Source organism: Patagioenas fasciata, chromosome 5 (genome assembly GCF_037038585.1).
Source record: "Patagioenas fasciata isolate bPatFas1 chromosome 5, bPatFas1.hap1, whole genome shotgun sequence".
Classification (NCBI taxonomy): Eukaryota; Metazoa; Chordata; class Aves; order Columbiformes; family Columbidae; genus Patagioenas; species Patagioenas fasciata.
Genome location: NC_092524.1, coordinates 8,468,627 through 8,495,880, shown reverse-complemented (window position 1 = coordinate 8,495,880; position 27,254 = coordinate 8,468,627). Strand labels below are relative to the sequence as shown.

Here is a 27,254-nt window from a genome sequence, read left to right as displayed (position 1 = left end):
TAGCACAGACAGGAAATCTGACAATAAGATATGATAAACAGAACACAAGTTATTTTAACGCTCTTGCAAAAAAAAAAAAAATAAAAAAAGGATAAAATGCCATGCTGGGCTGTTTTAACAGAAATACCATGTATCACATGAGCAAGGTGCTTATTCCACTCTACTCAGCACTGGCTTGGCATCAATGGGAAGTGCTGCATTCAGTTTGGGCACCATAATGAGGCACAAAGAGGACAAATAGGAGAGAAATTTTAGAGGAGAGCAGAAAAAATAATAAACGGATTGAAAATATCTGAGACAACTAGGCAAACAGAAGTCTAGGGCTATGATCACAGGAAGATGTGGCAATCATTAACAGTTACAAAGAGAAAGACTAAGAATCAATTACTCCCATTAAATGATGCAGACTTCAAACTACGTGGGGCATCTACCAAAGAAGGAAGGATCAGCATAAATTTTTGTAATGAAAATAACGTTCAACATTTTCTGCCAAGAGGCTGAGGAGTTGCAGTCATTGAGATTAAAAATTAATACTAGGCTGATCATATTAAGGTTTGCTTAGAATTAATTAAACCAATCCTTCTGCATAGTTATGCAGAAGGGGACACGGTGTCACCCACTCAAATGTTTCTTTCAATCTAAACTATTGAAGTCATTATTGGGAAATCCTCTTATCTACATATAGCATGCTTGCCTTTAGTATTTAACTTAGAATTTACTATTCACAGTTACTCTGCAAGACTCATACAAACAGGTGCTGCTCTTGTATTAAATGTACCTCTACATATCTAATCAAAAGCTCAATGCAGCTACAGCTCAAAACTGATTAATTAAAAGGGGTTTAAACTTGATGTCATGTGTCAACTTCAGTTCCCAGCCAAAGCAGACATTTACTATATTTTTGAGTAATGATAGAAGAAGCTTTTATATCAGCTTTGGGTATCTTCCAACATTGGATTGAAGTACAATCACCACCTCTTCCCCCTCCAGCTTCACTACCCAGCAGCAAGGGTAAGAAACAGTTGGTTCTCTTAAGCTCTATCCCATCTCTCAGTCTTCAAGCTACAAGTATTTCCCACATGCTACTAACAGAACAAGACTGAAATAAAACCCTAGTTTAACTGCACACTATGAGCATTTAAGCATTTGGATGTAGGGAAAAAAATATGCTAACACATTTTTCATTGTGTCTCATGCTTTGATGTTGTGAAGGCATTGATAATTTTCCCAGTATGGCTTGTCTATCATTTTAAAAAATAAAGTCAGCTGCTTTAAAGAAAATTACCAAAAGTGAAAAATACTTATGACTTGCCCAGTAAGTCGAAATCCACTTTCAAGATTTGAACACTTCTGCAATCAAGGTGTGGAAAACCTGCAGTTGCCATTTACAGCAATTGAAATTGTGAGCATTCAGCATGTTTGGAACCTCAAGGCAGAAAAAAATACTTCTTTGAGGTAAATACACATACCTGACTGAAGTTTATGTGTTGCTGATGGAATGCTGATGTCAGTTTTTGCTGACGGTTTCCTACAATAGAAGAGTGGTTTATTCTTCCCAGGACAGACCGACCCTTTTTCAGTGGCTGGCACGTACCATCTTCCAAGATATAAATGAACAATGTTATGTTTTTGTTGTCACTATTCTCTTCTAACAAAAGTCAGACAAAGTTTCATTTGCTTCAGCACACAGGGAGAAATAATAAAATAATACACTAATTAAAGTCTTAAAAACCCCCACAATTTAGAAGTGTTTATTACAGATCACCAGATATATGAGTAGGTCAAAATCTTCATATGTACAGCTACTGAATAAATTTTCACACTTCTGTTCTTAATTACTGTCATAGAAAGAAAAAAAACACCTGAACTAACTTACCTGTATTCACCATCTGTCCATCAAAACGTAACCTGTTCCCAAGTCTCATTGGTGGTACAACTACTGTGCAAACAGCTGATTTGGTTTCAGGATTAACTGATGCTCTTGCTTCCTTGTTTTTATTGGTATTAGCTACAAAGCCATTTTCCACAAATGGGCTGTCATGTCCTGAAGAGTCTGAAGTTGGGGAACCATCCACCGTATCACATCCACTTTCCTGTTCGTCATCTGATATACTATCGAAAAACAAAAGCATTGCACTGAAACAAACACATTTTTGTAATACAGATGCATTTTATTAAATTAGCACATAAAATTTATGGAAGTGAAACCACTCAGAGGTGGATAAAAATGATTCTATATGGTGAAGTCCTCTGGTGATTTTATAGCTAGTGTAACAGGTCCTTATAGCATGGTGATTAAACTAAGACAATAAAACCAATGGGTAAATCATATTGACTCAAACCTTTCACTAATACCAGCAACTACGTATTCCAAATGCTTCTTGGTCCCCAAAATCATAGCTAGGAACCTGATTTGTAGAAGTGCCACATACCCACAGCTACAACTAAAGGTTCAACATATAAGGACCAGAAGGGGAGGGACTGAAATAAGAGGAAAAGCCCCAACCAGAACATCCCAAGTCAGTGGGACCTTCTGACTGTGTCACAGGTCCATGTCTTGTGAGTGTCACACAGGCAGATGCTTTATTATCAGGTACTGTAGCAAAAACGCCACTTATTTTCAGAGCTATGTTGAATGTTTTTCTAAGAGCGAATTTTAAATAAAGTGCAAAAGCCAAGGCTTAAGCTAGACATCAAGCAGTGAAGATAAAACTATTTAAAAGCTGTGTTCACATAAGGAAAGCTTATGATTACGTTAGGGAATAGACGTTTTAGTAGAATAAAAAGGGCAGCAATGTTCATTAAAGATTACAAAACAAAACACACAATGGGACAACAAGAGTGTCCAAAAACTAAAGATGTTCTGGTAACTTCAAATCTGTCACATTCTACTTTGGTTTACTTAATTTTGCAACCTTAGAGGAGTTTTGTTGTAAAAGAGGTTGCATACAACATGTTTATCTTTTCTGAGTAAACACCATTAATTCAGTAATCTGAAAACTTCCAGGGTAACAAGATGGATCTGTTAGGAACAGTAAAAGAACAGTCTATGCTGTGCATCAGTAGGCAAATAATTTTTAAATACATCATTTAGCATCACCAGAGGGCAACATAACAAAACCTTCGCATTTTTTATCATAAACCAAGTGTGCTGCATCCTTCTTTTCACTGAAAGGAGCACAGCTTTTTACCTGTTGGATCTCTTGCAAGGAGACGGACTGGACTGTCCTGAGGAGCTGGTGCTGAGCGTGCTGTCGGGGCTGCTGAGGGAGCAGACGCGGTCGATGTTGAGGGTGTTCTGGCAGGCTTCGCACTCCAGGCTGCCTTTGCACCTACCACACACACAGCGTCAGCAAACTTAGCACTGCTCACTCATTCTCCTGTACACCACTGACTTAGGTGTAATTACGGAATAAAAAGGCATCGAATATTAGAAAAGATCCCTTAAATGCAAATCAACATCACTTCTTTTACTTCCAAAGCAGGTCTTAAATCTTTCCAGAGTTCTTCTGGAAATTCTAAGCTAAATATGCTTTTTTTTTAAACCCACTAAATGATTTAACTGAATCGATACTAAAACAAGCAGATAAACAATTTTACTACATCAGTTCAGAGCCTTGAAATATTTGACAATATCTAGATTTAAAACACAAGTTCCTCCAGTTCAGAATCATCAGAAGTAAAACTAAAGTAAAACATTACATTTTTAAGCCCTCATTTAAAATGACACATGCTTTGAGAGCTTTGAGAAAGAAAACTCCTCTGGGGGACCATACTCAGCGTCTGCTTTTATATCCAAATACTGTTAGAAAAGGATTTTTTACCCGTATGTAATACTATCTACTGGGTGCTACTGCTAGAATGGTAACATTGATTATAGAAAGCCAGAGGACTAATCTTCAACAAAGAGATGGGGTACGACAGTATTAAGAAAAAAAGAGGATGCTGGACCTAAAAGGATCCTGGTTTGAAAATGCCTGATGTATATAGATGAATGAGGTACTTTTGAAGTGGTTTTCACTTTCATATAATACACTGCTCCAGAGTTAACTTATTAGTGAAATTTGATTAAAGCGCATTCTTTGTCTTTTTTTAATTCAGATTCATCTAATACATTAGCTGTTCTAAGACTGCTATATTTAAGTAACACCTTACTAAAAGTAAACATCGATTCTTACTCTCTCAGTGAATGTGGTTGTCCTATGTCGTCTTCATCCGTGTCACTGCTGATGGTGATGACGCTGACCGCTGGGCTGGGGGAACCGGCAATGAAGATCGCCTGGCGCTGTTTGGTTGAAAGAGATGAATCAGGGTCCAGCCTGACCGATGCTTCGCAACAGTTACTTTCCTGTCCTTCTGAGTTATGATTGTCCTGTGCTTCTATACAACTTATTCTCTTTACAGCCTTCAGGTTAAGTATCTTTGGAGATATAAAGGCTGAATTTTGGATATTGGTATTTTGTAACACATTGCTCCTGCGAAGAAAACACAGCGTTTGACATTTAGTGACCCTCTACCAACAGACCTGAAAACTCTCCTATTTAAAAAAAAAAAAAACAAAGCAAGCAATGTATGTTAAACCACTAATTTTCAAAACTATTACAAAGGAAAACACAAAACAGGAAACACAGTCATAAATAATTCACACACATGATTTCAGACGTTAATTTTTTTTTAAGAAAAAGAAACATGCTAAAAAGAAGCTACATTGCCACATCCAACCTGCGTAATATTTAATACTGAAATTTGCAACAATATTGAATACAATACATTGAAAATCCTATTTTCTTTTTTTTTTTTTTTTTTTCTAATAAACATCTTTCACAGCTTTGGGGTGAAATACAAGCCAACTAAATTTGGCCAGATTTCCTGCAAAGATTCTCTCTGAAAATAAAAGCTGGTAACCTCCAGATAAAATCCTTGTGTAAAACAAGACTGCTGAAATTGCCCTCTGGCCTGTCCTTCCCCCTTTATTGAGCATCCCACACCTTTGAAAATACTTCGTATGGCAGTGGGGCACATTTTCTTCAGCAAGCAGCTAAAGTATTTTTGGCCACCAGTGAAAGATAGACTATTCTTAAGATGTTTGTAAGGCCTACTGCAACCCTGTTATATAGCACCTCTTTATTTTTAGTTGTCTAGAGGTGATATATCCTCATGCACATAAGCTTAGGAATATCCCATCAGAGCTACCTCAAAATATCCTTATACCTTCCCAAAGGCTATGAAGACAACTTAAATATCATGACAGGCACATGCTAATCAACAGGAATTAAAACCTCTTGCTATAACAAGTATTTTTCCATCTGCTCTTTATTACCAAAATAACACTGAAAACTTAGGGCACAAAGACCAAATTTTCCCAGAGACTATTTAAGTATAATTGTCGCTAATGAACATGTCACTTTGACAGCCTGTTCTCCTGCCCACTGAAGGGGAACTACAGATCCACTATATCTGAAGGTCAGTAACAATTCTACCGACCTGTTCTGACAGAGTTTGTTCCTCTTGGTCGCTGCAGGCTGAGGCCAGACGACGTGGGCGATGCCCACGCTAATCGGCTGAGGGGCAGACAAGGTTATCTGATGTGTTAAAACAGGCTGCGGTATCATCGAACTGTAAGGCGTGCCCTGGGTAATCATCTTCCTGAGGAAAAATAAAGGAAGGTTTCAATTGCAACTTGTTTGCATCAACATCCACAGATCTTGCTAAACCAAAGCCATTAAGGTATTGCCCAAAAATACGTGGACTTACCCCCAGTCCCCGAGCCTCTGTGGGCCAGCCACAGGATCAGAAGCCAGAGATGTCGCCGGAGCTGCCACCGGCGCTACTTGCTGCCATGCGGGAACCAGGATTTGCTGGGTCTGATTCGACCACGTCTGTTGTGACACAGAGAAGATTTCGTGACACAGGGAATAATTCAGTTTACATCAGCTGCTGTAGCTCAGCACAAAACAGAAGGGGGACTGCAGTAGGACTCTACAGGGCAAAAACTCTTCATAACTGATAATAAAACAGAAGAGATTTTTACTTTAAAGTAAGCCAACCTGAGAAAGGATTCCTGCTCGAATCTGTAGTGGCTGAATTGCGTGGGCTTGGGTCACCAGTGGAACTGCATTGTCCACCCTCAGGGAGAAACTGGCGGGTTTACTATGGTTTGTAGGAATTCCTGGCAGGGAGAAAAACACACACCTAAGGCTTTAAGTAAAACGTGAGGCTTGTGTGTATTTTCTAAGTAAAATTCAAACACAGGATTGGACTAGATGATCCCTTCTAATCCCTAACATTCTGTGATTTTGTGTGATTCTGTGATGAAGGATAATTTTATAACATTTGACTATTTTCTTCATGATGTGTTTATGATCTAATTCCATAATTCAGACTTTCAAACCAAATAAATCAACACCTAAAATATTTTTGCGCCATTACGTATCTGCACAAATATTTGATGGTGTAATTTCCAGAAAGAACTGCCAATAGCTGCTGTTTGGAAACGGACTACTAGAAAGCGGAACGACTTTGGCAGAAAGTTCTGCAAAGCTAAGCATTCTAGTCTTTATCACAAATTACATTAAAAGCATTTGAAAAGAAGCAGACAAAAGTAAGCAGAGCTGAATTTCAAAGCTTCTCACAGCTGATTTCTGCACATCTCATGCTCTGTGTTTCCAGACAGCTGAAATCCATTCCTCTTAGCTCTGATAGCTGCCAATGTATAATGTCCCTATTTGTTACCATCTCTTTTGTGGGAAACAATGTAAAATTTTCCATGTATGCCATAAAATCTTTTTGGTAGAATCCACAATCCCATTCCTCCTTTCATTAAAATAATGCAAACCAGAGCATCACTGGAATATTACCACAAGAGCATAATACGAAAATGATGAATTTCATGCTTTATAGAGATTCTGTTGTCACAGGAATTTATAGCAACACTGCAATGTTTACTACCAACAAAAACATTTTAAGATAAAAATGTTAAACTAAAATGAAAGAGGAAATTTTTTCATCCAATATTGCAACAAACAGCTATGCTAGAAGAACGTACTGACTAGGCAAATATACTCATTTCATCCCCTAATACATTTTGCATCTTGTGCTTTAGTCAAAGACTAAGCAATGGGTGTTCAGAGGTAACTACTGAAGAACTACTGAACTAAAGATTAAAGTGTTTGGTTTTGGTTTTGTTGTTGTGTTGGGCTTTTTTTTAATCTTTACAATAAAGGATGAAAGAAAATCTTCATCTGATGTAATTCTCTCATGTCATAACACAATACTAAGTTGTAACCATGCAGTCCAAAGATTTTAATTTTGAAATGCTGCTGACTGATTTTTTCCACACATCCAATCAGAACAGCAACATCTTAACTCTGGCAGAAGAAGCGAGCTTTAGAACTTCAGATATTCGACTAAGCAGCCAAGCACAGAAACCTTGAAGCAGTGCCAGATACCATTAATATCCCTTCCCTCCATGCCAGCAATGCAACTTGTTACCTACGTGATTAAAACAATATATTCCCTTCATTCAAGCTGTAACAGAACTTAAATTTGAAAATATATCATCATAATAAGAACAGAGTATACAGATCACAGATAAAGTATTTGCCTGTACTGTTCCCTTCCCTGTCATCAGTTTATTCATCTAGGTATAATCAAAACAACAGGGTTTTTGAACTTTGAAATATGTCAGTATGTAAAGCATAGATACAATTATAATCAGAAATCACTTAGCCGTACTCGGAACTCAGAAGGAGATGTGTATGAAGCTACACATTTAAATCAGTCAATACTCTGAGCTTTCATGAGTGTCTGGGACCCAAGGCCGATGCAGCCACCTCAAATAACATTACTGATAAAGTCTGCTGCATCTGTCTTACTCTCAAGAGATGTAGACTTCCTGGGCTCTAAGTTTAGGTTAAAAGTGTGGTGGAGATGTTTTCCCCCCCAGAGTGAATCCAGTGTGATTTCTATAACTTCTAATTGTGGAGTGAGAACTAAAGAGAACTTTGAAAATAATTCTTTAAAAAAACCCTACTTCCTATAAACTCCATCATTTCAAGATCTTATCTCCGCAACATAAATCTGAACATCGCCAAGACAGATAAATTGCATCTTTGGAGATTAAGACTATAATCTAGCTAATTTAATAAGCAAATGATACAAACTACTTGTCCCTCTCTATAAATGACTATCACTGCCATGAGAAAGGCTGTTTTTCATCAGCTCCTCTCTGATAAGCTCATTATAACAGAAAAACAAGTTTTGCTTGATAAGGTCTGAGACCTAACTGAGGATTTAAAGACTCCTCAAAAAATAAGACCTACGTTTGTATGATGCAAATGCATTTGTTTACAGAAACAGAAGTCAACTACATTACCATGTGTCCTTTTTGAGATGCACATCCTTATTTGGTCATTTCCTACACTGCAGAAATACTTCCGTGCCAGCGTTTCCACCTCACAGTCTTCCAGATGTTTGTGATAACCAAACCATCTGACAACTACTTCTTTCCATAAATACAAAAGTTAAACCCATCTTATCCTTTGTAATACAGGAGAATTCAGCCAAGCTGCCCTTTCCTCCTCATAGCACAAAGCAAACAACATTCTCAAAGATTTAGTTATGTGTTTTTCAGTCACTAGAAAGCTGTGGCAGTTCTACATAGCTCTCCTGGTTCATCGTAACCATAGGACAGTAAATGTGACACTGTTTACCTAGGGCAGCTACATCCTTAAATTAAGCTCCAAATTTCCAGATGTCTTCCAAAACATTCACCTGGATGTCCAATTAAAGAGACCCGACTTTATTATGCAAACAGATTTATCACATATTTTCTTATGCTCATCCCTAGGATACCTAAGGACATAGTTGGAGAAACAAACAAACACACACACCCACACACAAAACAAAAAACCAGACTAACAAACCAAAAACAAAACAAACAAAACCCTCCAAACAAACAAACAAACCCCAAAAAACCACAAAAACCCTACCACACCAAAAGAAACAAAAAAAAAATGCGCCACCACAAAACCCACCACAACTCTGATATTCCCCTCATCTTTCTTTTTGCCTCTCATATTTCATTTCAGAATATCCTCATTTTATGCTTCAGCTTTCATATCGTGTCCCTCTATTTTATCAGAGATAGATAGATATATATATACACACACACACACACATATTTATGTGTGTGTAGTATATGCAGATGAGCTCTGAATTGCTTAAATAATTTTCTGCAGATGTTGATTTTCTACTTCTTTCAGGAAGGTGCTATGTATCTGAATCTGACTCATACGCAATTTTTTTTAATGACATAATTAAGTTCTTTAATATGTATAGCTTAAGTGGATATAATGGAAAACTCAAATACCGCTACCAGACACAAATGCTCATATTTCAGGAACTGTAACCATTACATACCTTGAATAGTTGGAGGACATATGATCAAAGCCTGTTGGAAAATATCACCGCAACCAAATTGAGCCGTTCCTGCCTGCAGCGGGATCCCTTGGTGCAAAACTGAATGGGCAGATGCAGTTAACGCCTGTGGGAACAGATTCAATATCATATTATAACACATTATAACCACGAATCAATCCCTCACACACTTGTCTCACCAGCTTATATAATAAACTGCTAAAATAACTTATAAAAACTAAAATTTTAAATATATTTCACAGGAAACAATCCTATTTGGCCACCGGAGGGCACTCTAACACAGCACTGCTTTGCTAGGGCAATCCCAGCTTGTAACTTCATCTTGAAACATACGGAATTCTGAACTGTTTGTTTATGAAACCAATAGGAAAAAATGAGAGTAAAGGACACAAGATCTTGTCACTTACCAGATATACTTTTCAATTATGAAATTAATTAGAGAAACTGAATTAAATTAATTTATAGTTTAAAAAGTAGGTTTTACCTGACTTCTAACTGGACCGATTTTGGTAAAGCTCGCAGTCAGATTAGCTGCACTGCCTGAGGCAACTGGTCTCATAAGTGACATTTTATTGCGATTACTTGAGTCGTACAAATTCGATCTGCATTTGCAAACATCCATGATATGAAAACAGGACTTCACTCTATAAAAAAAACAGAAAATAACTTGGTTTAATTAGAATTTCATGTTGCTAAATGTATAAATCAATTCCACAAAACAAGAAAAGGAAAGGAAATAAAAGGTTGAAGACCGCGGTTTCCAGTTTCACAGAATGGCATCATACATAGAAGCAGGAAAAAGAAATACCACTATTACTATGTTCATGTCAAGCTTTTGTTATGACATACATTAAAATCAAGAAAAATACTTTTTCCTGCCCCTTGCATCTAATACAATTTTCTAACAGTTGCACAGAAACAGGAAAGATAATAAACTAAATGGATGGACAGATCTTTCTTCCACTGAAATGCTTTCACTTTAGAAAACCCACAGTGTAATACACAATTCCAGAACTAAACTTTCAATATATTCCATACTAACCAATGCATAAAAGAAGGTATTTGAGACATTTACCTCAAGAGGAAATGCCAACCCTCGCTCTCATACTTCTAAAAATCAAGCCTAAGTTTCTGCAGTGTTGGAATTTTATCAATTGGGCATATGATACCTTAAAAAACTATTGCTCTACATGTTAATGTCCAGAAAAGAAATAAAAGTTACTCCGTTTCCTTGACCAAGTAGATGCATTTAATATCACGAGCACTTGGAAGAATTTTTTAAGATGTTAAAAAATGACAAAACACTTTTATCTCTGATAGCAGATGAAACAACACTATTATACATATGAATCACTACAACGGAGATTTAAAAAAAATAATTTGTGTGTGTTACATACTGGTTGCTATGAGGAAAATCAAGGAGGTGCTTCATGGTAACAAAAGAATGGTTCAGGGCTTCAGCTGGAGCGATTCTTAAATCAGCGTCGATCAGCAACATTTTCTTCAACAGACTGACAAACTCCCTCCTATCCGCCTTCTCCGCCAACAGGTCACTTCCTTCCAAATCCATCACCATGTTCACCTGGCGTTGAACAAAACAGTGCATATAGGTTTAACTCTTCCTGTTACTGCTTCCTGCTATAAAACACTAATATTCAATGATGTTATGGTGTGGGGCACAGTGAATTTGCCAGCTTATCCCAGTGCGGTCTGCTTGGCATTGGTGATTTCATGCTGCACAAACACTGCTTCCCGCCCAGCTAAAAACCTATAAAGGCTTCATTCCAGTCTGGGACTTGCAATTTAAAAAGATTTGGGATAAAGATCTTTATGTGGTCTAACTTAAACTACAGAAGTAATCTACAAAAAAAGAATTTCAAACGTGTTAATGCCAATCTTGTAAAAATATTTTCTTTTCAGGATATGGAAGAGAATGAAAAGTTTCCTTTTGCTATTGACTGGAGAGTTATAAAGCTAAAGAAAAGTGAGAAAACAATAATTGTACTGAGAATTATATTCTTAAGATAGCAGAATTATATTGGAAGTTATTCTAGTTAAGATTGCTGGATCCATACGGCAGATAAGGTAGAAGAGAAAGTATACATTATACTTAAAATTAAAGGGTCCCCCCCAACAAGGACAAGTACCATTGCTTCAAACTAGCAATGACAAAGGAAGATCTTTATTAAAAGCCCAAAGGACTGACATAGCTAGACATTATCCTCAGAGCAACATACACAAAGAAGAATAGATGTGACTGATAATAAATACTATTCTAAAAAGTGTTTATTTCAAACTAGTAAAATGTTTTAAAATCATGCATTTCATTTGCAAGGAAAAATTCTTTAATACTCACATGCACTATATCATCCAAACTGTTGAAAATATACTTTCTGGCCTCTTTAGACTTCATACCTGTCTCTGCCTCGTGCTCTTCCAATGTCTCAAAAGAGAAAAGGAAAGCTGAGTTTAGAAGTTGACACTAAAGGATACGTACAAATACAAAGTAACTTTTTGTATTTAATGGCCTAATAAATCCATTTAAAATATTAATATTTCAATTGTATATTTGTATGCTGCTTTGCTGACCACTTTCATTTTCTAAATGAAAAGAAAAAAACTACTGAATTTCACAGGTGAGTGATCACAGTACTGGATTACAAGAGATGGTTTCTAAATCACACAGTAAGTGCTGGAAGCCTAGCAAAAAGTTATTTAATGAAACTCTCTTGTGTGCTCATATTTTTATATATCATGGGTTTTCTATTACTTGTATTTTACACATTTCCTCAAACTCAGACCTTTAACTCCCAACAGAGGCAACATCATATCATGTAAAAAAAAAACCAAAACCCAGAGAGACGCTGATTGATTTCTCTTTGCCTTCTCTTTTGTTATTTTTATACTTCTATTCCTTCACATACACAACAGTTGGTGTAAGGATTTTAAATACTGATGTACAAAACAAACAGTTCAATCCTAGAGAATGAATGTGATCACCCAACAGTGATTTACGAGCTGGAATACCACTTTCCGTTACAATTTTCCTCCTTTAGCACAGACAGCACCAGGAAGCAGGTTTGGTTTTAAGAGTCCGTGTTGCAGGAGGCAAGGCAGGGAAAAAAACCTTTTAACATTTAACAGTTATAAAAAAACTTTCTAAAACTAACTTGAACAAAAATTGCAAGTAATGGCCAATAGTCCATACCAAAACTCTTGTTCTCCCCCAAAAACAGCATTTAATCTGATTTAAGACAATTAACCTCTGTAAGGTGCCAGCTTGTAGAAACAGGGTGGGCTGCTTGCATCAAGAAGTTGTTTAGGTTCTCTGATATGGAGAAGCCAGATGTAAACTGGCACCTAATGATCAACCACCTGAAAAAAAACTCAGAAAACTGGAATAATCAGGATGGTGTAATTGGAGAATCCTTATATAAGCCAACCTGGCAGCATTCGGGCAGCACCAGCCCCAGCCGCTCGGCCCAGCGCTCCGGGGATTTACCGAGTTGCTGTGGGGAGTTACGCAATTTGTGCTTTGAGCTCCCCAGCTGTTTATCACTGCAGAAGTTTTCTGTCAACAGCAACTGCCTCCTGACTCCCCAAATCTGCTGTAAATTCAGTGAAGCACCACGAACCAATACAATTTGGGGGAAAAAAAAAAAATATATAGATACATTTGCATAGGAAGGTAAAGCTCTGTTTATGGCCAGTGTGCAATAACATTCCCTAGAGAGAAGAAAGGTGTGCAGGCTGTAAAAGTACATTTTAAAAATTTTGTCTGCTTTCATTGTATCGCAGCTTTCAGCCAAAAAAGACTGGTTTAGCAGATCTGAAGTAAATGAGCTGTACACAGTTGCACTGTTTCTCAATCCCCTTTCTCCTACAAACTTCGGATCCTGAAGCCAGTTTTGAACAAATTTTGACAGAGCAGTTTGTGCCTTGGAGACAAATTCTTTAAAGAGAAGTGAAAAGCAGTGACTGAGCAAGGAAAAAGCCAAAAACAACAAACAAAGAAAAACACACAACCACAAAATCACTTAGTACTTCTGGAGACAGGAGGCTTAATTTGAATTCTCCATCTGGCACCCATTCACTGGCCACCACACAACCAGTGGGAGACAACATGGGCATGAGTTTGGAGCGCTAGTTTTGGGAAATGGAGTGGGCAAGTGAACAAATATGGGTTGGACTAAATGATCTCCAGAGGTGCTTTCCAACCCAACCATTCTGTGATTCTGTGAAAGGGAAGGGATACAGAGCGGGCACTGATAAAAATCACGGGGGATGCAAAAGGGAGCGCACCATATCATAGTGAATCTTGGCCTCTCTGGTTCCTCTGCTTACAAAGTAACATGTCTTTTTTTTACTGTGTTATACTGTTTACCTTTAGTCTCCAACTAGAATATGGTGCATCCGTTTCTTTACAGAAAAATCTTGCAGTTTTCGTTCCCATGTTTAACAACTGCTCTCCTGGCAAACCTTGAGTCTGTGAAATGTACCGAATCTGAGGAAGGAAAAAAAAACAAACACCAACACGGGGAATAATTTACCTCTGATTTTCAAAATCTGATCCATACAGTTAAACACTTGTTATTTCATCTAAAAAAACGGCTAAATGAGCCACCCTCAGAGCACTGTAGTTTGACAACTACACCTTACACAGGGGAGAAACCTAACACAGAGCGCTTGATACTGCGCTCTCATCTATCCGAGAAAGCCATGCATAAACACACCTCTGAAGTGACCTATATAAGAAAGCTTTTAAAGTTCGGCCACAGAAATGAGGAGCTGGGGAGGGTGGCTGTCATTACCTCCTCAACCCATTTGAATCCTAAATGTAATATTTTCATTCTAAACAGGAAAATTAGTAGCAGTGCTTTGCTTACAGAGTTTGATGATTTTTTTGGCATACTCTCATTACACAACTCAATAAAAATTCTTCCTATTTGCTGTTTCCAGTGTATCAGTCTCTTACACGTCTGACAAATCCGCATTTCAAGCAAATGTTCCACTTGAAAAAGAAGTGTGTGTATAACCTCTAGTCATCCATCAATAGACACTGTCCTCATCTCAGAAAACCTACTATAGAACATGATGGGAATGGACTAGTTTTATGGCTGAAATGGTCAGATGCTCTTTTCCACTTAAATGATTAAAACATATTTATTGTAGAAGACAATTTACTATGCATTTTTCATTACCTTTGTTATAGTTCATGATACAAATTATTCCCTAAAATAGTTAAGACTCAAGGTTTCGACAGAAATCTATTGAAAGAGCAAACTGCAATGTGTTTTTAATTACTGTGCATGCAATGTTAACTCACTGTACAAGCGGCAAGTTATCCCAGAAGTAATACTTCTTTAAAAATTAAAAAAACACCTTCAAGAAAGAGGAATTGGAAGAATAATTGGCAATATCTGAAAACTGAGCTTGTTGTAGCTTGGGATGGAGTGAGTACAGATTCCACCATCCAGGGCTGAAGGTCAGAGGGGTGTGAGAGCTGAAGGTGCTGGGCAGGGCCCCACACCACATGTCTCCATGGAGGAGCTGCTGGTGTGGGCCAGAACCCTCGAAAAGGTGGAGCAGCCAGGGAATAAGATTGGAAAAAAAGGAAAAAAAAAAAAAAATCAGAAGAGAACAGTGAAATACACTGAACCAGAAACTGGGAGAGAAGATGAATTCAATGGAAGACAGAGAACTCGAGAGCTATGAGCACCTGAGAATGGAAAAAAACGAGACGTAGTAGAAAGGTACATGTGAGGCTTCTGCTGAAAAAATAAGCGACAGACTAAAGCAGGGAGGAACTAAATGCAATGCTACCAATTGTTGATATTTGGTATCCTCCATAATTCCCTACAGCAGAGAATGAAGAGAATCCCACTCTGACCAGAACTCTTTCTAGATCGCTTAGTTGTTTTATAAGGATATTATAAAGGCTTAGAAACTGGGGGTAAGACAATGCATTTATTCAATAATTCAGCAGTTAAGCACCTGTGCCTGTTTTTAATGAGTATTACAGCTCAGAAGACATGGCTGTTTTCCACTGAGTACAGCTGTTACTGGATATAATCACAAATGAATATAATAACAAAGGGCTTCCTTTCAAGGGCTAGTGTGTTGGTTGCCACATGCCACGGGGACAGGGGGAAATGTAGCACAAAGCCCTTGCCTGTTCGTTTACTCAGTGACACGCACCACAAAGCAGGACGAAAGGAATTTCCTTGGAAGCCATCTCCCACGACTGCTGTACTCACATACGCTGATGAAAACCTTGAATCAAATGTCTCTGAAGCGAGTTTTGCAGACCTGCTTGAGCTCAATGACAAGGCTGACTAAAATTAGGTAATTCCTGCTGGTGCTGAGGAGGTTACGGCTCCTCGCCCAACACGACTTCTCGGACATGAAGATCAGACAAGTTGATGGATGAGTTATTAACTGACGCTTCCAGCAAACCTGAATGATCTGTCTTTAACTAGATGTCTTTTAAACTCCGCACTCACTCATAAAGCAAGCAGAAAATCTTAAGGACATCAAGGTTAGCCCCTAATTCCTTGTAGCCCTCTGCATGAAGTACAGTGTCGTGGAAGGTGGCTGTCATGGGCGAAAATGCTGTTTACTTGCACTGTCTGGCAGTGTTCAGAGGTTGAGCCATGTTGGCCCTGGGCCTACAACGGCAAGAAACAAGTGACAGGAATACGCTGTCACAAGGACCCAGCTGTCTGAACCTGAGTAAAGATGAACCAACGCGCGCAGTGAAGGTCGGCGCCCTCCACAGCGTATTAAACTGCCTTCATCTGCCTGGGCTTTGCACACAACAAGATGGCAGTGGGGGAAAAAAGGTCTTTTCTTTTCAAATGAGACTCTATATTATTCTGAAAAAAACATCCCCATAATCATGAGATTGAGCTCTCCACTGTTACTGCTCTCTGCACAGAAGTCAAAGGCTGACAGCTATGTAAGCGCGCTAGCACACATTCACAGTCTGGGCTGCTGCCACCATGATGAATCATGAGTTAATTTGAGGAAAGAATCAGGGCACGGGCAGCATTCTCTGCCATTCAAATCCCTACTGCATCGTAAGTGACCGAAGATGTGGTTCAAATCCGCGTTCCACATCCAGAACACAGGGGCACAGGGTCAAAAGTGAAAGTAATTCTGGAAATTACATATTTTGGCACTTTTGTTTTGAAAGGCCAGATCTCCTCTCACGGTTTCTTTCAAAATAAGAGCTAAATAAATTTCCCAAGTTCTTGGAAGTTTTTGAGACATTATACAGATTCCAAAAACAATACCTTGATTTTTCCCTAAAGAACATAATGAACGATACAGTTAATCCTCCTTCGTTCTCCATCTTGAAAGCAATACCTTGCAAAGGTCTTCAAAATGCATCAAGGCCTCAAGCCATGTTCCACTCACGGCCTATTTCTAGCCACAAAACACTGAATTTTGTGTGAATGAAGGAAGCTGTAATATCAAATGTTACCAAAATCAACACAAAAATCAATATATCCCCTGACAGTGGTTTTAACAAAAGGATTTTTAGAAAAATAGGTCTGATGTGCAAGCACAGGCAGTCAAAAGCTCATGACACGAAGATCAGGATTTGGATAACCTATACAACATGCTGGAGAACCGCTCCTAATCTGAATGTCGAACCAAAGATGTAAAAGTTCGTAACAAGCCAGCACTGTTACATCCGGGATTTTCAGGAGATTTCTTCACTTTCAAAGTACAAAACCATGTGGGGATAGTCAGAATGCTGATTATCTTCCTCCCAATTTTCCACATTATGCTAGAAAATTAAAGACTTCTCTAAGTGTCTTAAATAGAAAACATGCTACATCTTTCATTAGAAACTTTTTTTCTGTTTTTAATCGGCTCACTAATGCCAATGCTGAAAACTGCAACAAAGCAAAGGTACAGCTTCAACAGCTTCAAGATTTACCATTCCATATACACAGTATTATTGCAACAGCAATTCTTGTTCCTTGTGAATCAACAATAAGAGTGGCCACAAACTTTGGCTTCCATCAGAAAAAGCAACTTCAATGCTAACATTTATTTGGCAAGACAGAAAAAGGAAAGGAACAAAAAAAAAAGACAAATAGAATTTTAGTTCAGAAAAGCAACACAACATACGGTTTGGTCTAGAAACAGGATTTATGTTTCTAGGACAATCAATAAGACTAAATTAAAAGCACTGAACAGATTTGAAGAAATACTACTTAATATCAACATTTTAAATCTGGGATTTAATGACCTGAAATTCTTAAGTTGCAGAAAATATGCATATGCTTGTGAAATTTATTCTACTACCTGGTCATATTCCAGTGCTCCTGGGTACAGCGGCCATCCAAGAAACAGCTCTGCAATCACACACCCTAAGGACCACATGTCTATGGCTTCACAAAACGGCAATCCCAGTATGATCTCTGGTGCTCTGCAAATTAAACACGGTTACTGAATATTTTTCTTTAGGGAAAAAAGGTAATTCAACAATCCAACATGACAAAAACAAAAAAATCTGTCACTTGAAAATATAGGCTAATTATTTCAGTAAAACCATACAATCAGAAATTGAATTTTTCTTCATCTAGATAATACATGGTAAACTTTCGCAGCTCTGAGATTTTTTTTTTCTACAAGTACCAGTTGGTTACATAAATGAAAATAATTGATATGCCTGAAAACCAGAACATCACTGATTCAACATTTTTGCCTTTCCTTCAGTATGTCCCAAATGATTTGTCCACTCAATATCATACACCTGCAACTATATTCTAAAAGCAATACAGTCATCTTAAAAACAAACAAAGTTCTATCTGAAAATCCACTTGCACGCTTCCCAACTGGACAGTACACTTAAAGCTATTTAAAATATCAATTTAATTACATAACTGCAAATCCCTTAATGCACTCAAATCACTTCAATGTAATCAATTTTAAAATCACTTAAATAAAAACATTGTACTTGCTAAAGAGACCAGGTTTTATTTTTCAGCTAAACCAAATGTGAATTATTTAACCAACAGCATTTGAACTTATTTCTGTACTAAAGAAACATAAAAATTGGTATTGACAGAGCTGCTAAAGGGGCTTTTAACATTTTAGTCCCTGTGGAACAAAACTCAAGTATTTCACGGATATCCACTTTAATTGCATTTGTTCTTTTCAAAACTCCCCTTCCAGTTCTTTCAAGCTATTAAGAAAACGAAAAATAGTTAAAATATATCTGCATGTTAATATAGAAAGACACCTAGAGATATAAAGTATTATTTAAAGCATTACACTATAAAGTGATTTATTTATTTTTAAAATAGACAATTTGTTGTTAGCTTAACATGTCATGGAAAAGTATGGAGGTGGTAAAAACTATCAGGTTAACTCCTATTGCAGCTGGGTAGAACAGTAGCATTCAGCTGACCAGGCAACATGCTCGTGGGGAAAACTATGATTTCTCATCTGTTCAAAAGCTTAAAAAAATCTTACACCAGCATGCGCTGAAGTGTATCATACTGATATTCCACATACAAAACAGAAATTCTGACCATAGCAAATTCCTACATATCTCATTTATCTTCTCCTCTAGCATTCACTTTTATCAAAGTATTCTTTAATTCACCAACATGTACTAGATTGGGAATGAATTCCTATTTTCATGCTACATTGGGACAGCGATGCTATTTTGTAGGTATATATAGTCGACCAAGAGCTGAAGCTCCAAAGATGCACCATGACCACCGGGGAAGGACCCACATCCCTGACCAGTGAAATCACCCATGCTTCTGCCACGGGGAAAATTCCAGACTTTCCACAGATAAGAAAGTCTACAGGACAGGATATTCTGTTACATATTTATGCACTTTCCGTTCACGCCAGTGCTTCGGTTCTTCCCATCCTTATCACAAACCGTTTTGGATGCAATTATGTGAAGAATAAATCTTGTCATAGGGGCGGTGAAACTGGAGGAGCTCAGTTTTCCACTGCCTTCGAAGATTTGGTTACAATAAACTTCTAGGGATCAAACATTAACGTATTTTTATAATGCGGGATCATGACACTGCAGTAAGTATTAGCTGGTTTCATTATCCAAGAAATAAATATAATATATCTAGATGCTGCAAGGCTAGAAATAGTCGTAAGAAACGTCTGCCTTCAGCCGCTGGCTGGGTGCCAGCCCGTGAACGGTTGTTACAGATCTCTGTTGAAACTCGCTTCCTTTTGTTGTATTACGTTACAGCCCTGAATAGTTAATGAATATACACACAGCCTATGGATATAGGGGCTTTAACAAATGCTTCTGCTAAAATAAGCTCTTTAAAACCTCTTACATTTACTCTACAGTTAATATGTGCACCGTATAAAAATAGCTCCAGTCGGTCAGTCTGTCGCTTGTCTCTTTTGAGGGATGGGACTGCAAATAACAGGAGGATAAGGGTAGATATGACGACAGAACAAGAAAAAATATAATATTTACTGTATTTCCGAATATAGTAATCTGTTAGTTTTTCATGGGCACCAAGTAGTTCTGCAACACCAACAGAAGCGCTTATAAGTTTAAGGAAAAGTGACATATTTAAGGAGAGGCAAAACTGGTTCTCCTCGATTCCCAACATCAGATCTACCATCTATAACAGACAAGGAAATAAATTTGCTCCCAAGTAGGGCTACCCGCACCTTACTACAGCACTGTGAACAAAAACCATTTTCAGGCTGGCTTGGAGTGAGGAAGATGAAGAGCTGCTGCTCCACAGAAATGCCAAGTTTTCAGGTTCAACTTCTCCTACCACGGCCTCATGCCGGACCTTAAAATGGAGCACATCTACCACAGCAGATAAAGGAGAACTTGTACCTGGGGTTGATTATGTTTAGATTGGTCTTAACCAGCTCAAACATTTTTGATAAACAGTTTGTTAATGTCATGCTCAAAAGCACCATTTTTCTCTCTCGTCTTTCAAACTTGCAGTTAAAATCTATTGGGAAGGAAAGGGTTAAACAGGAGGGAGTCAATTTTTTTCAAGATGACCACAGCTCTTTTTTCATACAAGAAACATTTTTACATGTAGTTTAAAACGAAGATATTCCCTTTCCTGACTACAACCAGAGACATTAAACTGAGTTGTTTTAGCACCAGATTATTCAAAAAAGAGTGTAACTTAGTACTTCCCTTTCTGAAAACAACACACACATACACACACACCCCACAGCTTGGTATTTATTGCAGATAACAAGGAGTTCAATGCACCAGAAGCTACTGTGGTCCCCAACTCAGTAAACAGCATCTGCCAACCCACTCCAAGATATCAACAAGGAGAACACCAGAATTTTCTAGGATACCAAATCTTACTTAAATGTACTTAAATTAAAAGCACAATTTCACAGATACAGCATCTATTTCCTTCTTACCAATGTTGATTTCTTATCAATGTTAATTAAATATTAACTAAAAACATTAACAGAAAACCTCATTTAGAAGGTAAAATGCAATATTACTACACTGCAAAGATTCACTTCGTTAAGCAACAATTCCTAGGCTAACACATCTGAAATCTTCCTTTCTCTTGACATAGCAGAGCTCAACTCTTGAAGTAGAATTTTAAATTGGAAATATCTAATAAGATGACCTGTTTATTTGCTTCAGCTGGTTGTTTTGATAGGCACATTAATACATCGCAGACCAGGAACACATATATTACCCTAGATGTTTTTGTAAGCTCATGAGGAAAGAAACCACACAATTTGTTCTGATAACTTGCTTAAAGACCAGAACATTTCGTAAAATAATTTAGCTTCAGCATGTTAGTCAGTTTAGAACTAAGCAACAATAATAAACAAATTTGAAAAAAGAAAAAAAAAAAAAACTGAAATAAATCCTGAAGGGAAGATTAAAAAAAAGTCAAAACTAAACAAAAATCAAAAGATTAGCATAGTAACAGAAAAATTCTTCCAACCTTTACACTGGGGAAACAAAGAATAAAGAGCAAGAAATAGCCAAAATTAAAAAAATCTCACGACAAAAAAACTGTAAGAAGTCGAGCCATTTCAAAAGATCATTACCTAGAAGTTTTCAGTTAGAAATCAAATTTAGAACAAAAGTTAAACGAAAAAACTAAAAATGTTAATGTACATAGTAACACAACTGAAGAACAGCATGAAAGAATAAAAACAGCAGCTTCCCAGAACTGCAAATTTTATGAAAAATTCTACCGAATGCACGAATAATTTCTCAAATACATTCCCACTGAGGGTCTTATATACACACCACACATACCCCCTCACATATCAAGGAAATTAAAGGAGATTAAAGACTGAACAACTTCTATTTCTTCTGGCAGTATGGAAGGGTCAATGTATCTATTGTCTACCTCATGCCACTGTTGTTTTTTTACTGACCACCAGATGAGTGAAGGTGATATAAATAGCCTTTCTCCCCTCATGTTTCCCACTCCTTTCAACACATCTATGCGATTTCTTTCCAAGACCAAAACCCTTTAGCCGCCACCCATACCAACTTCACTCTAGAAGCTGAAGACAACAGTGCCGTGTGAGGAACACGGAGCTGCCTCCTCTCCCCACATGGTCCTGCCTACTCCAAAGATGCTGGACACTGGGAATGCTGGTATATCCTTGGCAATCTTAACCTCTTCATTACACATTTTGCAGTAAAATTCTTTCCAAATAGGCATATAAGCCTGTTATCAAGCCATTTTAACTCTGCAATTTCAAACATACCAAATACGAATTTTAATACTGGTCCTCCACAAATTTTGGCTTCTATATATTAATATAGTTGAAGTTAAATAGAGACAGCATTTCTATTTTAAGCATACAACACAAAATTTATACTGTCCTCATATAAGGCAAATATTACTACCCTTATTTACCACTGTTGGTTGTGACAATACCTAATAATTATCTGTTCTGGATACAACACGCTGTCTTCATTATAACTAATACTAATACAAAAAAGTCATCAGAAGGGTAGGATGTTTATCCTACCTCTTCAAGGTCATCCTATGGATCAAGGGAATTCATGTAAACAAATCCATTCCATAGGAGTTAAAGTCAAAACAGACGCAGAGCTGAGAACATTTCCGCTGCCACTACCATTACTATCACTAGCATAATGCAAGCCTATACTTTATGAAAGGAATAACCAGATATGGGTTGAGAGATGTATCATTCTTCTAAAGAAAGCAGGTCTAAGAGAAGGATCAGATGCAGTGAAGAAGTAAATGAGAGATGGTAATGAGCATTCTATGAGTTTTTTCAAGCACAGTCCCCTTTCTTCAACTACCAATCTTTACCATGAATGAGGAGGACTTCAAACCTTTCCATGAGACCTGCAAGAACACTGGGAACAGTCCAGGCTAGAGGGACCCAAATCAAGGTGGCAATACCGAGAAAAAAACCCACAGGCAAGTGCACTTCAATAATCTGAAGGATGCGATGGGAATGAATGATGTCATGACAAAATCTGTGGGTGATGAAGGATATGAAGAACAGTTGGCTCTCTAGTGCATTTGTGATGGACTTCAGAAGGAATTTCAAATATGCAATTAGATCAACACAATGATGAGCAGTAGAACATATATGGTGTACAGTAAACCACAGTGAAAATTAATGTACATTATTCATTCATTACCCACAAGAATTAATAGGTTTTAAATCAACCAGTTTTCCAATGAAAAAAAATCTGACAACTTTACAGATTACTGGAGAAAAATCTCTTATAATTGGGAGCAAAAAAAAATCAGGACATCAGTATTTATTTTTAAAGGGCAAAGACATACCAAAATTATTATGCCTTATACAAAACTAGTGACATTCCCTCACCTTGAATAGTGTGTGTTCACTTTTGAATTCTGTGTTCAGTTTTGGTCACCCCCATCTGAAAAAGGATACATCAAATAGAAAAGATGCAGAGAAGGACAATATAAATTAAAGACTTGAAGAGACTTAGGTACAAGAAGAAACGCTGGTTAGAACTAGAGTTTCAGGAAAGAATGAATGAGCAGTAACATTACTCAAATTTCATATGAAATAATAGAAGAAAAGCAGGCACGTGTTTCTAATGCCCTGCCTCATTGTAGACTAAGAAATCGTCCTTTCCCCTTTGAGATTAAAGACTGATGGAAGTATAAAAGTTTGGGGTTTTTTTTAAGCCAGAATACAATCATCCTTTCAGTCACGGACCACCGCTCAGGTTAAAAACACTAAGAGTATTGAAGAATGGATCAACAGAAGAAATACTCACAACTGGTCTACATTATAAAGGTTCATATAATGTACAATAAAAACAACCATCAAGTGTGTAGAGTTGGAAGAAACTTGTATCACAAGACACTCAAGTGCAACTTTCTGCTACGGTAAATTTCTTCCAGCAACAAAATACCACAATACATAAACCACCAATCTGATAAACATATGTTTATCTCACTTCCTACATATTAAAATCACTATTATTGTACAAAGGCGACAGTTACTCAAGCAAATCCCTTGAGCTGGACTAAAAAGTCTCTGAAATCTTCTTCATGGTCAAAATATTTTTTATTCATAATGTCATTTTATTATAATAGGAATTATGTAAATAAAATTTATAGGATTCTTTAACAAAAGTCATTACAGACAGGATGTTCACTTGGGTGATTTTTTTTTTTTAAGAATACTTTCATAGTTGAATTGTGTCTTGCTTTTAAGCCCATTGAGATCTCAGAATACAGATTAGGGGTGTCATGTCTTAACTTATATTTGGTCTTTGAAATGCAAGTATGGTACACTATGCCAGACAACGAGCTCTCCTCCCTATTCTTTGAAAAGATTGTTGCTGTCAATTTATAATGCAAAACTGCATTATAGATTTACATTCAAAATCTTGGCTTTTCTTGTACAGTTTTCTAGTGTTCTTTCAACTTTGCTATGATTAGGCATTAGCAAGTACATAACTAGTAAATTCTGGGGGGGGTTTTAAGCTCTAAGAAGGTAAGAGGATTTAAACTGAAAGCAAAAATGTAAGTGCTCAGAAGTAGAGTCTGGAAACGTTAGTTAAGCTGGATAGGTGCATCTGTGTCTTTGAGGTGTCAGGAAAGAATCAAAAATACCGCTTTGCAGTGTAGGGCTATGTCACCATATATCACAAAACACAGGGAGAACAAATATGTTCAAGAAGATCTGAGAAGCTATCCCCTCATTCATAACTTCATTCCTGCTTTGAAGGAGCTTGGTGAGCTACCCACACGTGGCAAGTGAGGGTGAGGACAGGGGGAAATGAGGCACCATATCTCCTGTCAACCTCCACGGTTGTGGTATTGCCCTGGTGGCGTCCGCAATGCTGTGTGAAAGGAATTCTCATTTCCTGGTAGAAAAAACTTCATTTTAGCATCATAAAACTTTTTCATAGAACTAAGCAATGTTCAACAGCTGGAACAGACCTTCTCAACATCACAGCCTTCCACTGTTGTGTGTAACGTACAAGACTGACATGCAGCTGCCATTTCAACTTTGAATCCTGATCTAATCTGAAGAAGATAGGATTTAAAAAACCTACATAGAGAGCAGCCAAAATATGTAGCTACTTACAAAAAGAAGTAATCACTGCAAAAGAAGTTCATTTGAACACAGGGCTCACAACTGAAGGAGGTGGGGAAAGACAACAGGAAATCAAACCAGACAAATAACAAATCAATCTTAGATAATTTCATTAAATAAAATTACAAGCAAAATATCCTAGAGCTCTTTCCTGATATTGGAAAAGAATTCTGTTTTGAAAGAGCCGTCACAAATTTTAACCTAATATAGCTTCTCTTCCTACTTAACAGAAGTACTAAAGATAACAAATACTTAGTTATTCCTTTTTGATTTTTTCCGCTGAGAATAATAAAATAAGAAGTAATTTCAACAGATTCTTTTCCACTTATTCACTATTTCTAGTGAAATGTTGATTTTATTAAAACCAGAATATGTTTAGGCTTCTGCCTTTTCGTAATTTTATTTTTCCTCAGAAAGACTACAGCTTACCAAGTGATTTATTTACATACTTGAAATGCTAAGCAGTTTTTGTATTGCATGAAAATTAAGCAAAGTAGATACTGACATAGCAATATAACGAAGAAAATTGTATAAAGAGAAACACTTCAGGTGCTTTATTGGTAAATAAAGTCTGCAATTTAATACATTTTATTTACACTTTGGATAGCAAAGTGTCAATATCCAAAGCAACAAATGAGGTTACTTACCAATAACTGTCTTTTGACAACATCTTTCCTGTATTTTGCTTGTGTGCTTGATGGTTAATTGTGAAACCACCTTCAGTGCTTTATCCTTGAAAGAGTGGGTAACTGCAAATGAGGTGGCACAAGTGTTGCCTCCACCCTCACCTGCACACCGCCCTCTGCTCCTTCAGCATCATGACATGTCGGGACAGGCGGGACGGCACACCCAAGTCACACAGGACATGTGATAGTTCCAGGGTAGATCTTTTTTTTTTTTTTTTTATTAGAGCAAGATCTTCAAATCCTTCTGTTGCATGTATCTTGTTAAACAGACATAGACACCTTTTCTTCTGCAGTTTTACAAGCAGTCATACAAACTTTCTGAGCTGCAATAACAGCCTACACATCTAATTAAACGAGAGAGTCTATCGTATAGCGTGTTCTTTCTGACACGCCTCCCTACAAGCTACAATCACATTTGGGTAGGTGTGGGTTTTTTTCTCTTTTCTTTGCTTTCTTTTTACTGGGGTGGGGGGAAAGGAAGGATGTGTAGAATCACAGAATGTCCTGAGTTGGAAGGGACTCACAAGGATCACTGAGTCCAACTCCTGTCCCTGCACATGACAACCCCACAGTTCACACCATGTGTCTAAGGGAATTTTCATTTTCCAGTCTCTTCTTCAACACTGTCAAGCTTGGGGCCGTGACACCTCCCTGGGGATCCTGTTCCAGTGCTCCAGCACCCTCTGGGTGAAGAACCTTTTCCTAACGTCCAACCTAAATCTCCCCCGGCAAATCTTCCTGCCATTCCCTCGGGTTCTATCGTTGGTCACCAGAGAGAAGAGTTTGGTGCCTGCTCCTCCTTCTCCCCTTGTGAGGAAGCTGTAGACCACAATGAGGTCTCCCCTCAGTATCCTCTTCTTCAGGCTGAACAAAGCAAGTGACTTTAGCTGCTCCCCATAAGGCTTCGTCCCTAACCCTTCACCAGCTTCACAGGGTGAAGGGAAAAGCAACAACACCCTAGAAATGAAAACATTCAAAACAAAAACCCAAGCTGAGCTGCTGGATTGTCCAGATTATTTTTGAAGAAAATCTAGCTTGAAGTTTTCTTGCTTGGAATCCAGATAGAAGTTAGGGCAAAGCACAGGTAACTGCAGAGACCACGCGGTGGGACAGTGGGCAACCACAACCTGGCCTCCACCCCAGGCGAGTGGGCGAGGAGAGGATCACACAATAGCAGCGATTTCCAGCCCTGAGCAAGCATACACGAAAAATGAGAGCAGCACCATGTGGGAGATTTCAAAGCCTCACAAATCAAAGATGCCAGATCTCAATTCCACCGCTCTTTGCTTTGCTAGTGTTGATTTTGTGAGAATATCAGCTTCTAACTGTATCAGGGTCTGCGCAGACTTGCAGTGCCCAAAGACACCAGCTGAAAAACAGGTAGGGAGTTTCTACAAAACAGGAATAAGCACGGTGGTATTTGCTTGTAGCATCCTTGTCAAGAATAGCAGTGTGAAGGCTTCTTGTGCTTTCCCTGATGCTGGCACTCCTACACCTGGACTGAGGCTGCAAAGTCACAGTGGTCCCAAAGAGGCGAGG

General features: G+C 37.8%; 1 protein-coding gene across 3 annotated transcripts in view; it reads right to left on the bottom strand.

Moving 5' to 3' along the window:
• The window catches only part of HIPK3 (homeodomain interacting protein kinase 3), a 72,122-nt gene that overhangs the window by 4,175 nt on the left and 40,693 nt on the right, over positions 1 to 27,254 (bottom strand). For all 3 annotated transcript variants that reach the window (XM_065838099.2, XM_065838100.2, XM_065838102.2), the window contains exons 3-15: positions 17,758 to 17,881; positions 13,823 to 13,942; positions 11,795 to 11,881; positions 10,836 to 11,020; positions 9,923 to 10,082; positions 9,421 to 9,544; positions 6,048 to 6,169; positions 5,755 to 5,879; positions 5,485 to 5,646; positions 4,179 to 4,475; positions 3,192 to 3,332; positions 1,877 to 2,112; positions 1,470 to 1,597 (exon numbers count right to left, since the gene is read on the bottom strand). In XM_065838099.2, coding sequence (XP_065694171.1) covers positions 1,470 to 1,597; positions 1,877 to 2,112; positions 3,192 to 3,332; positions 4,179 to 4,475; positions 5,485 to 5,646; positions 5,755 to 5,879; positions 6,048 to 6,169; positions 9,421 to 9,544; positions 9,923 to 10,082; positions 10,836 to 11,020; positions 11,795 to 11,881; positions 13,823 to 13,942; positions 17,758 to 17,881 — 2,011 coding nt within the window. The remainder of the gene's footprint in view (positions 1 to 1,469; positions 1,598 to 1,876; positions 2,113 to 3,191; positions 3,333 to 4,178; positions 4,476 to 5,484; positions 5,647 to 5,754; positions 5,880 to 6,047; positions 6,170 to 9,420; positions 9,545 to 9,922; positions 10,083 to 10,835; positions 11,021 to 11,794; positions 11,882 to 13,822; positions 13,943 to 17,757; positions 17,882 to 27,254) is intronic.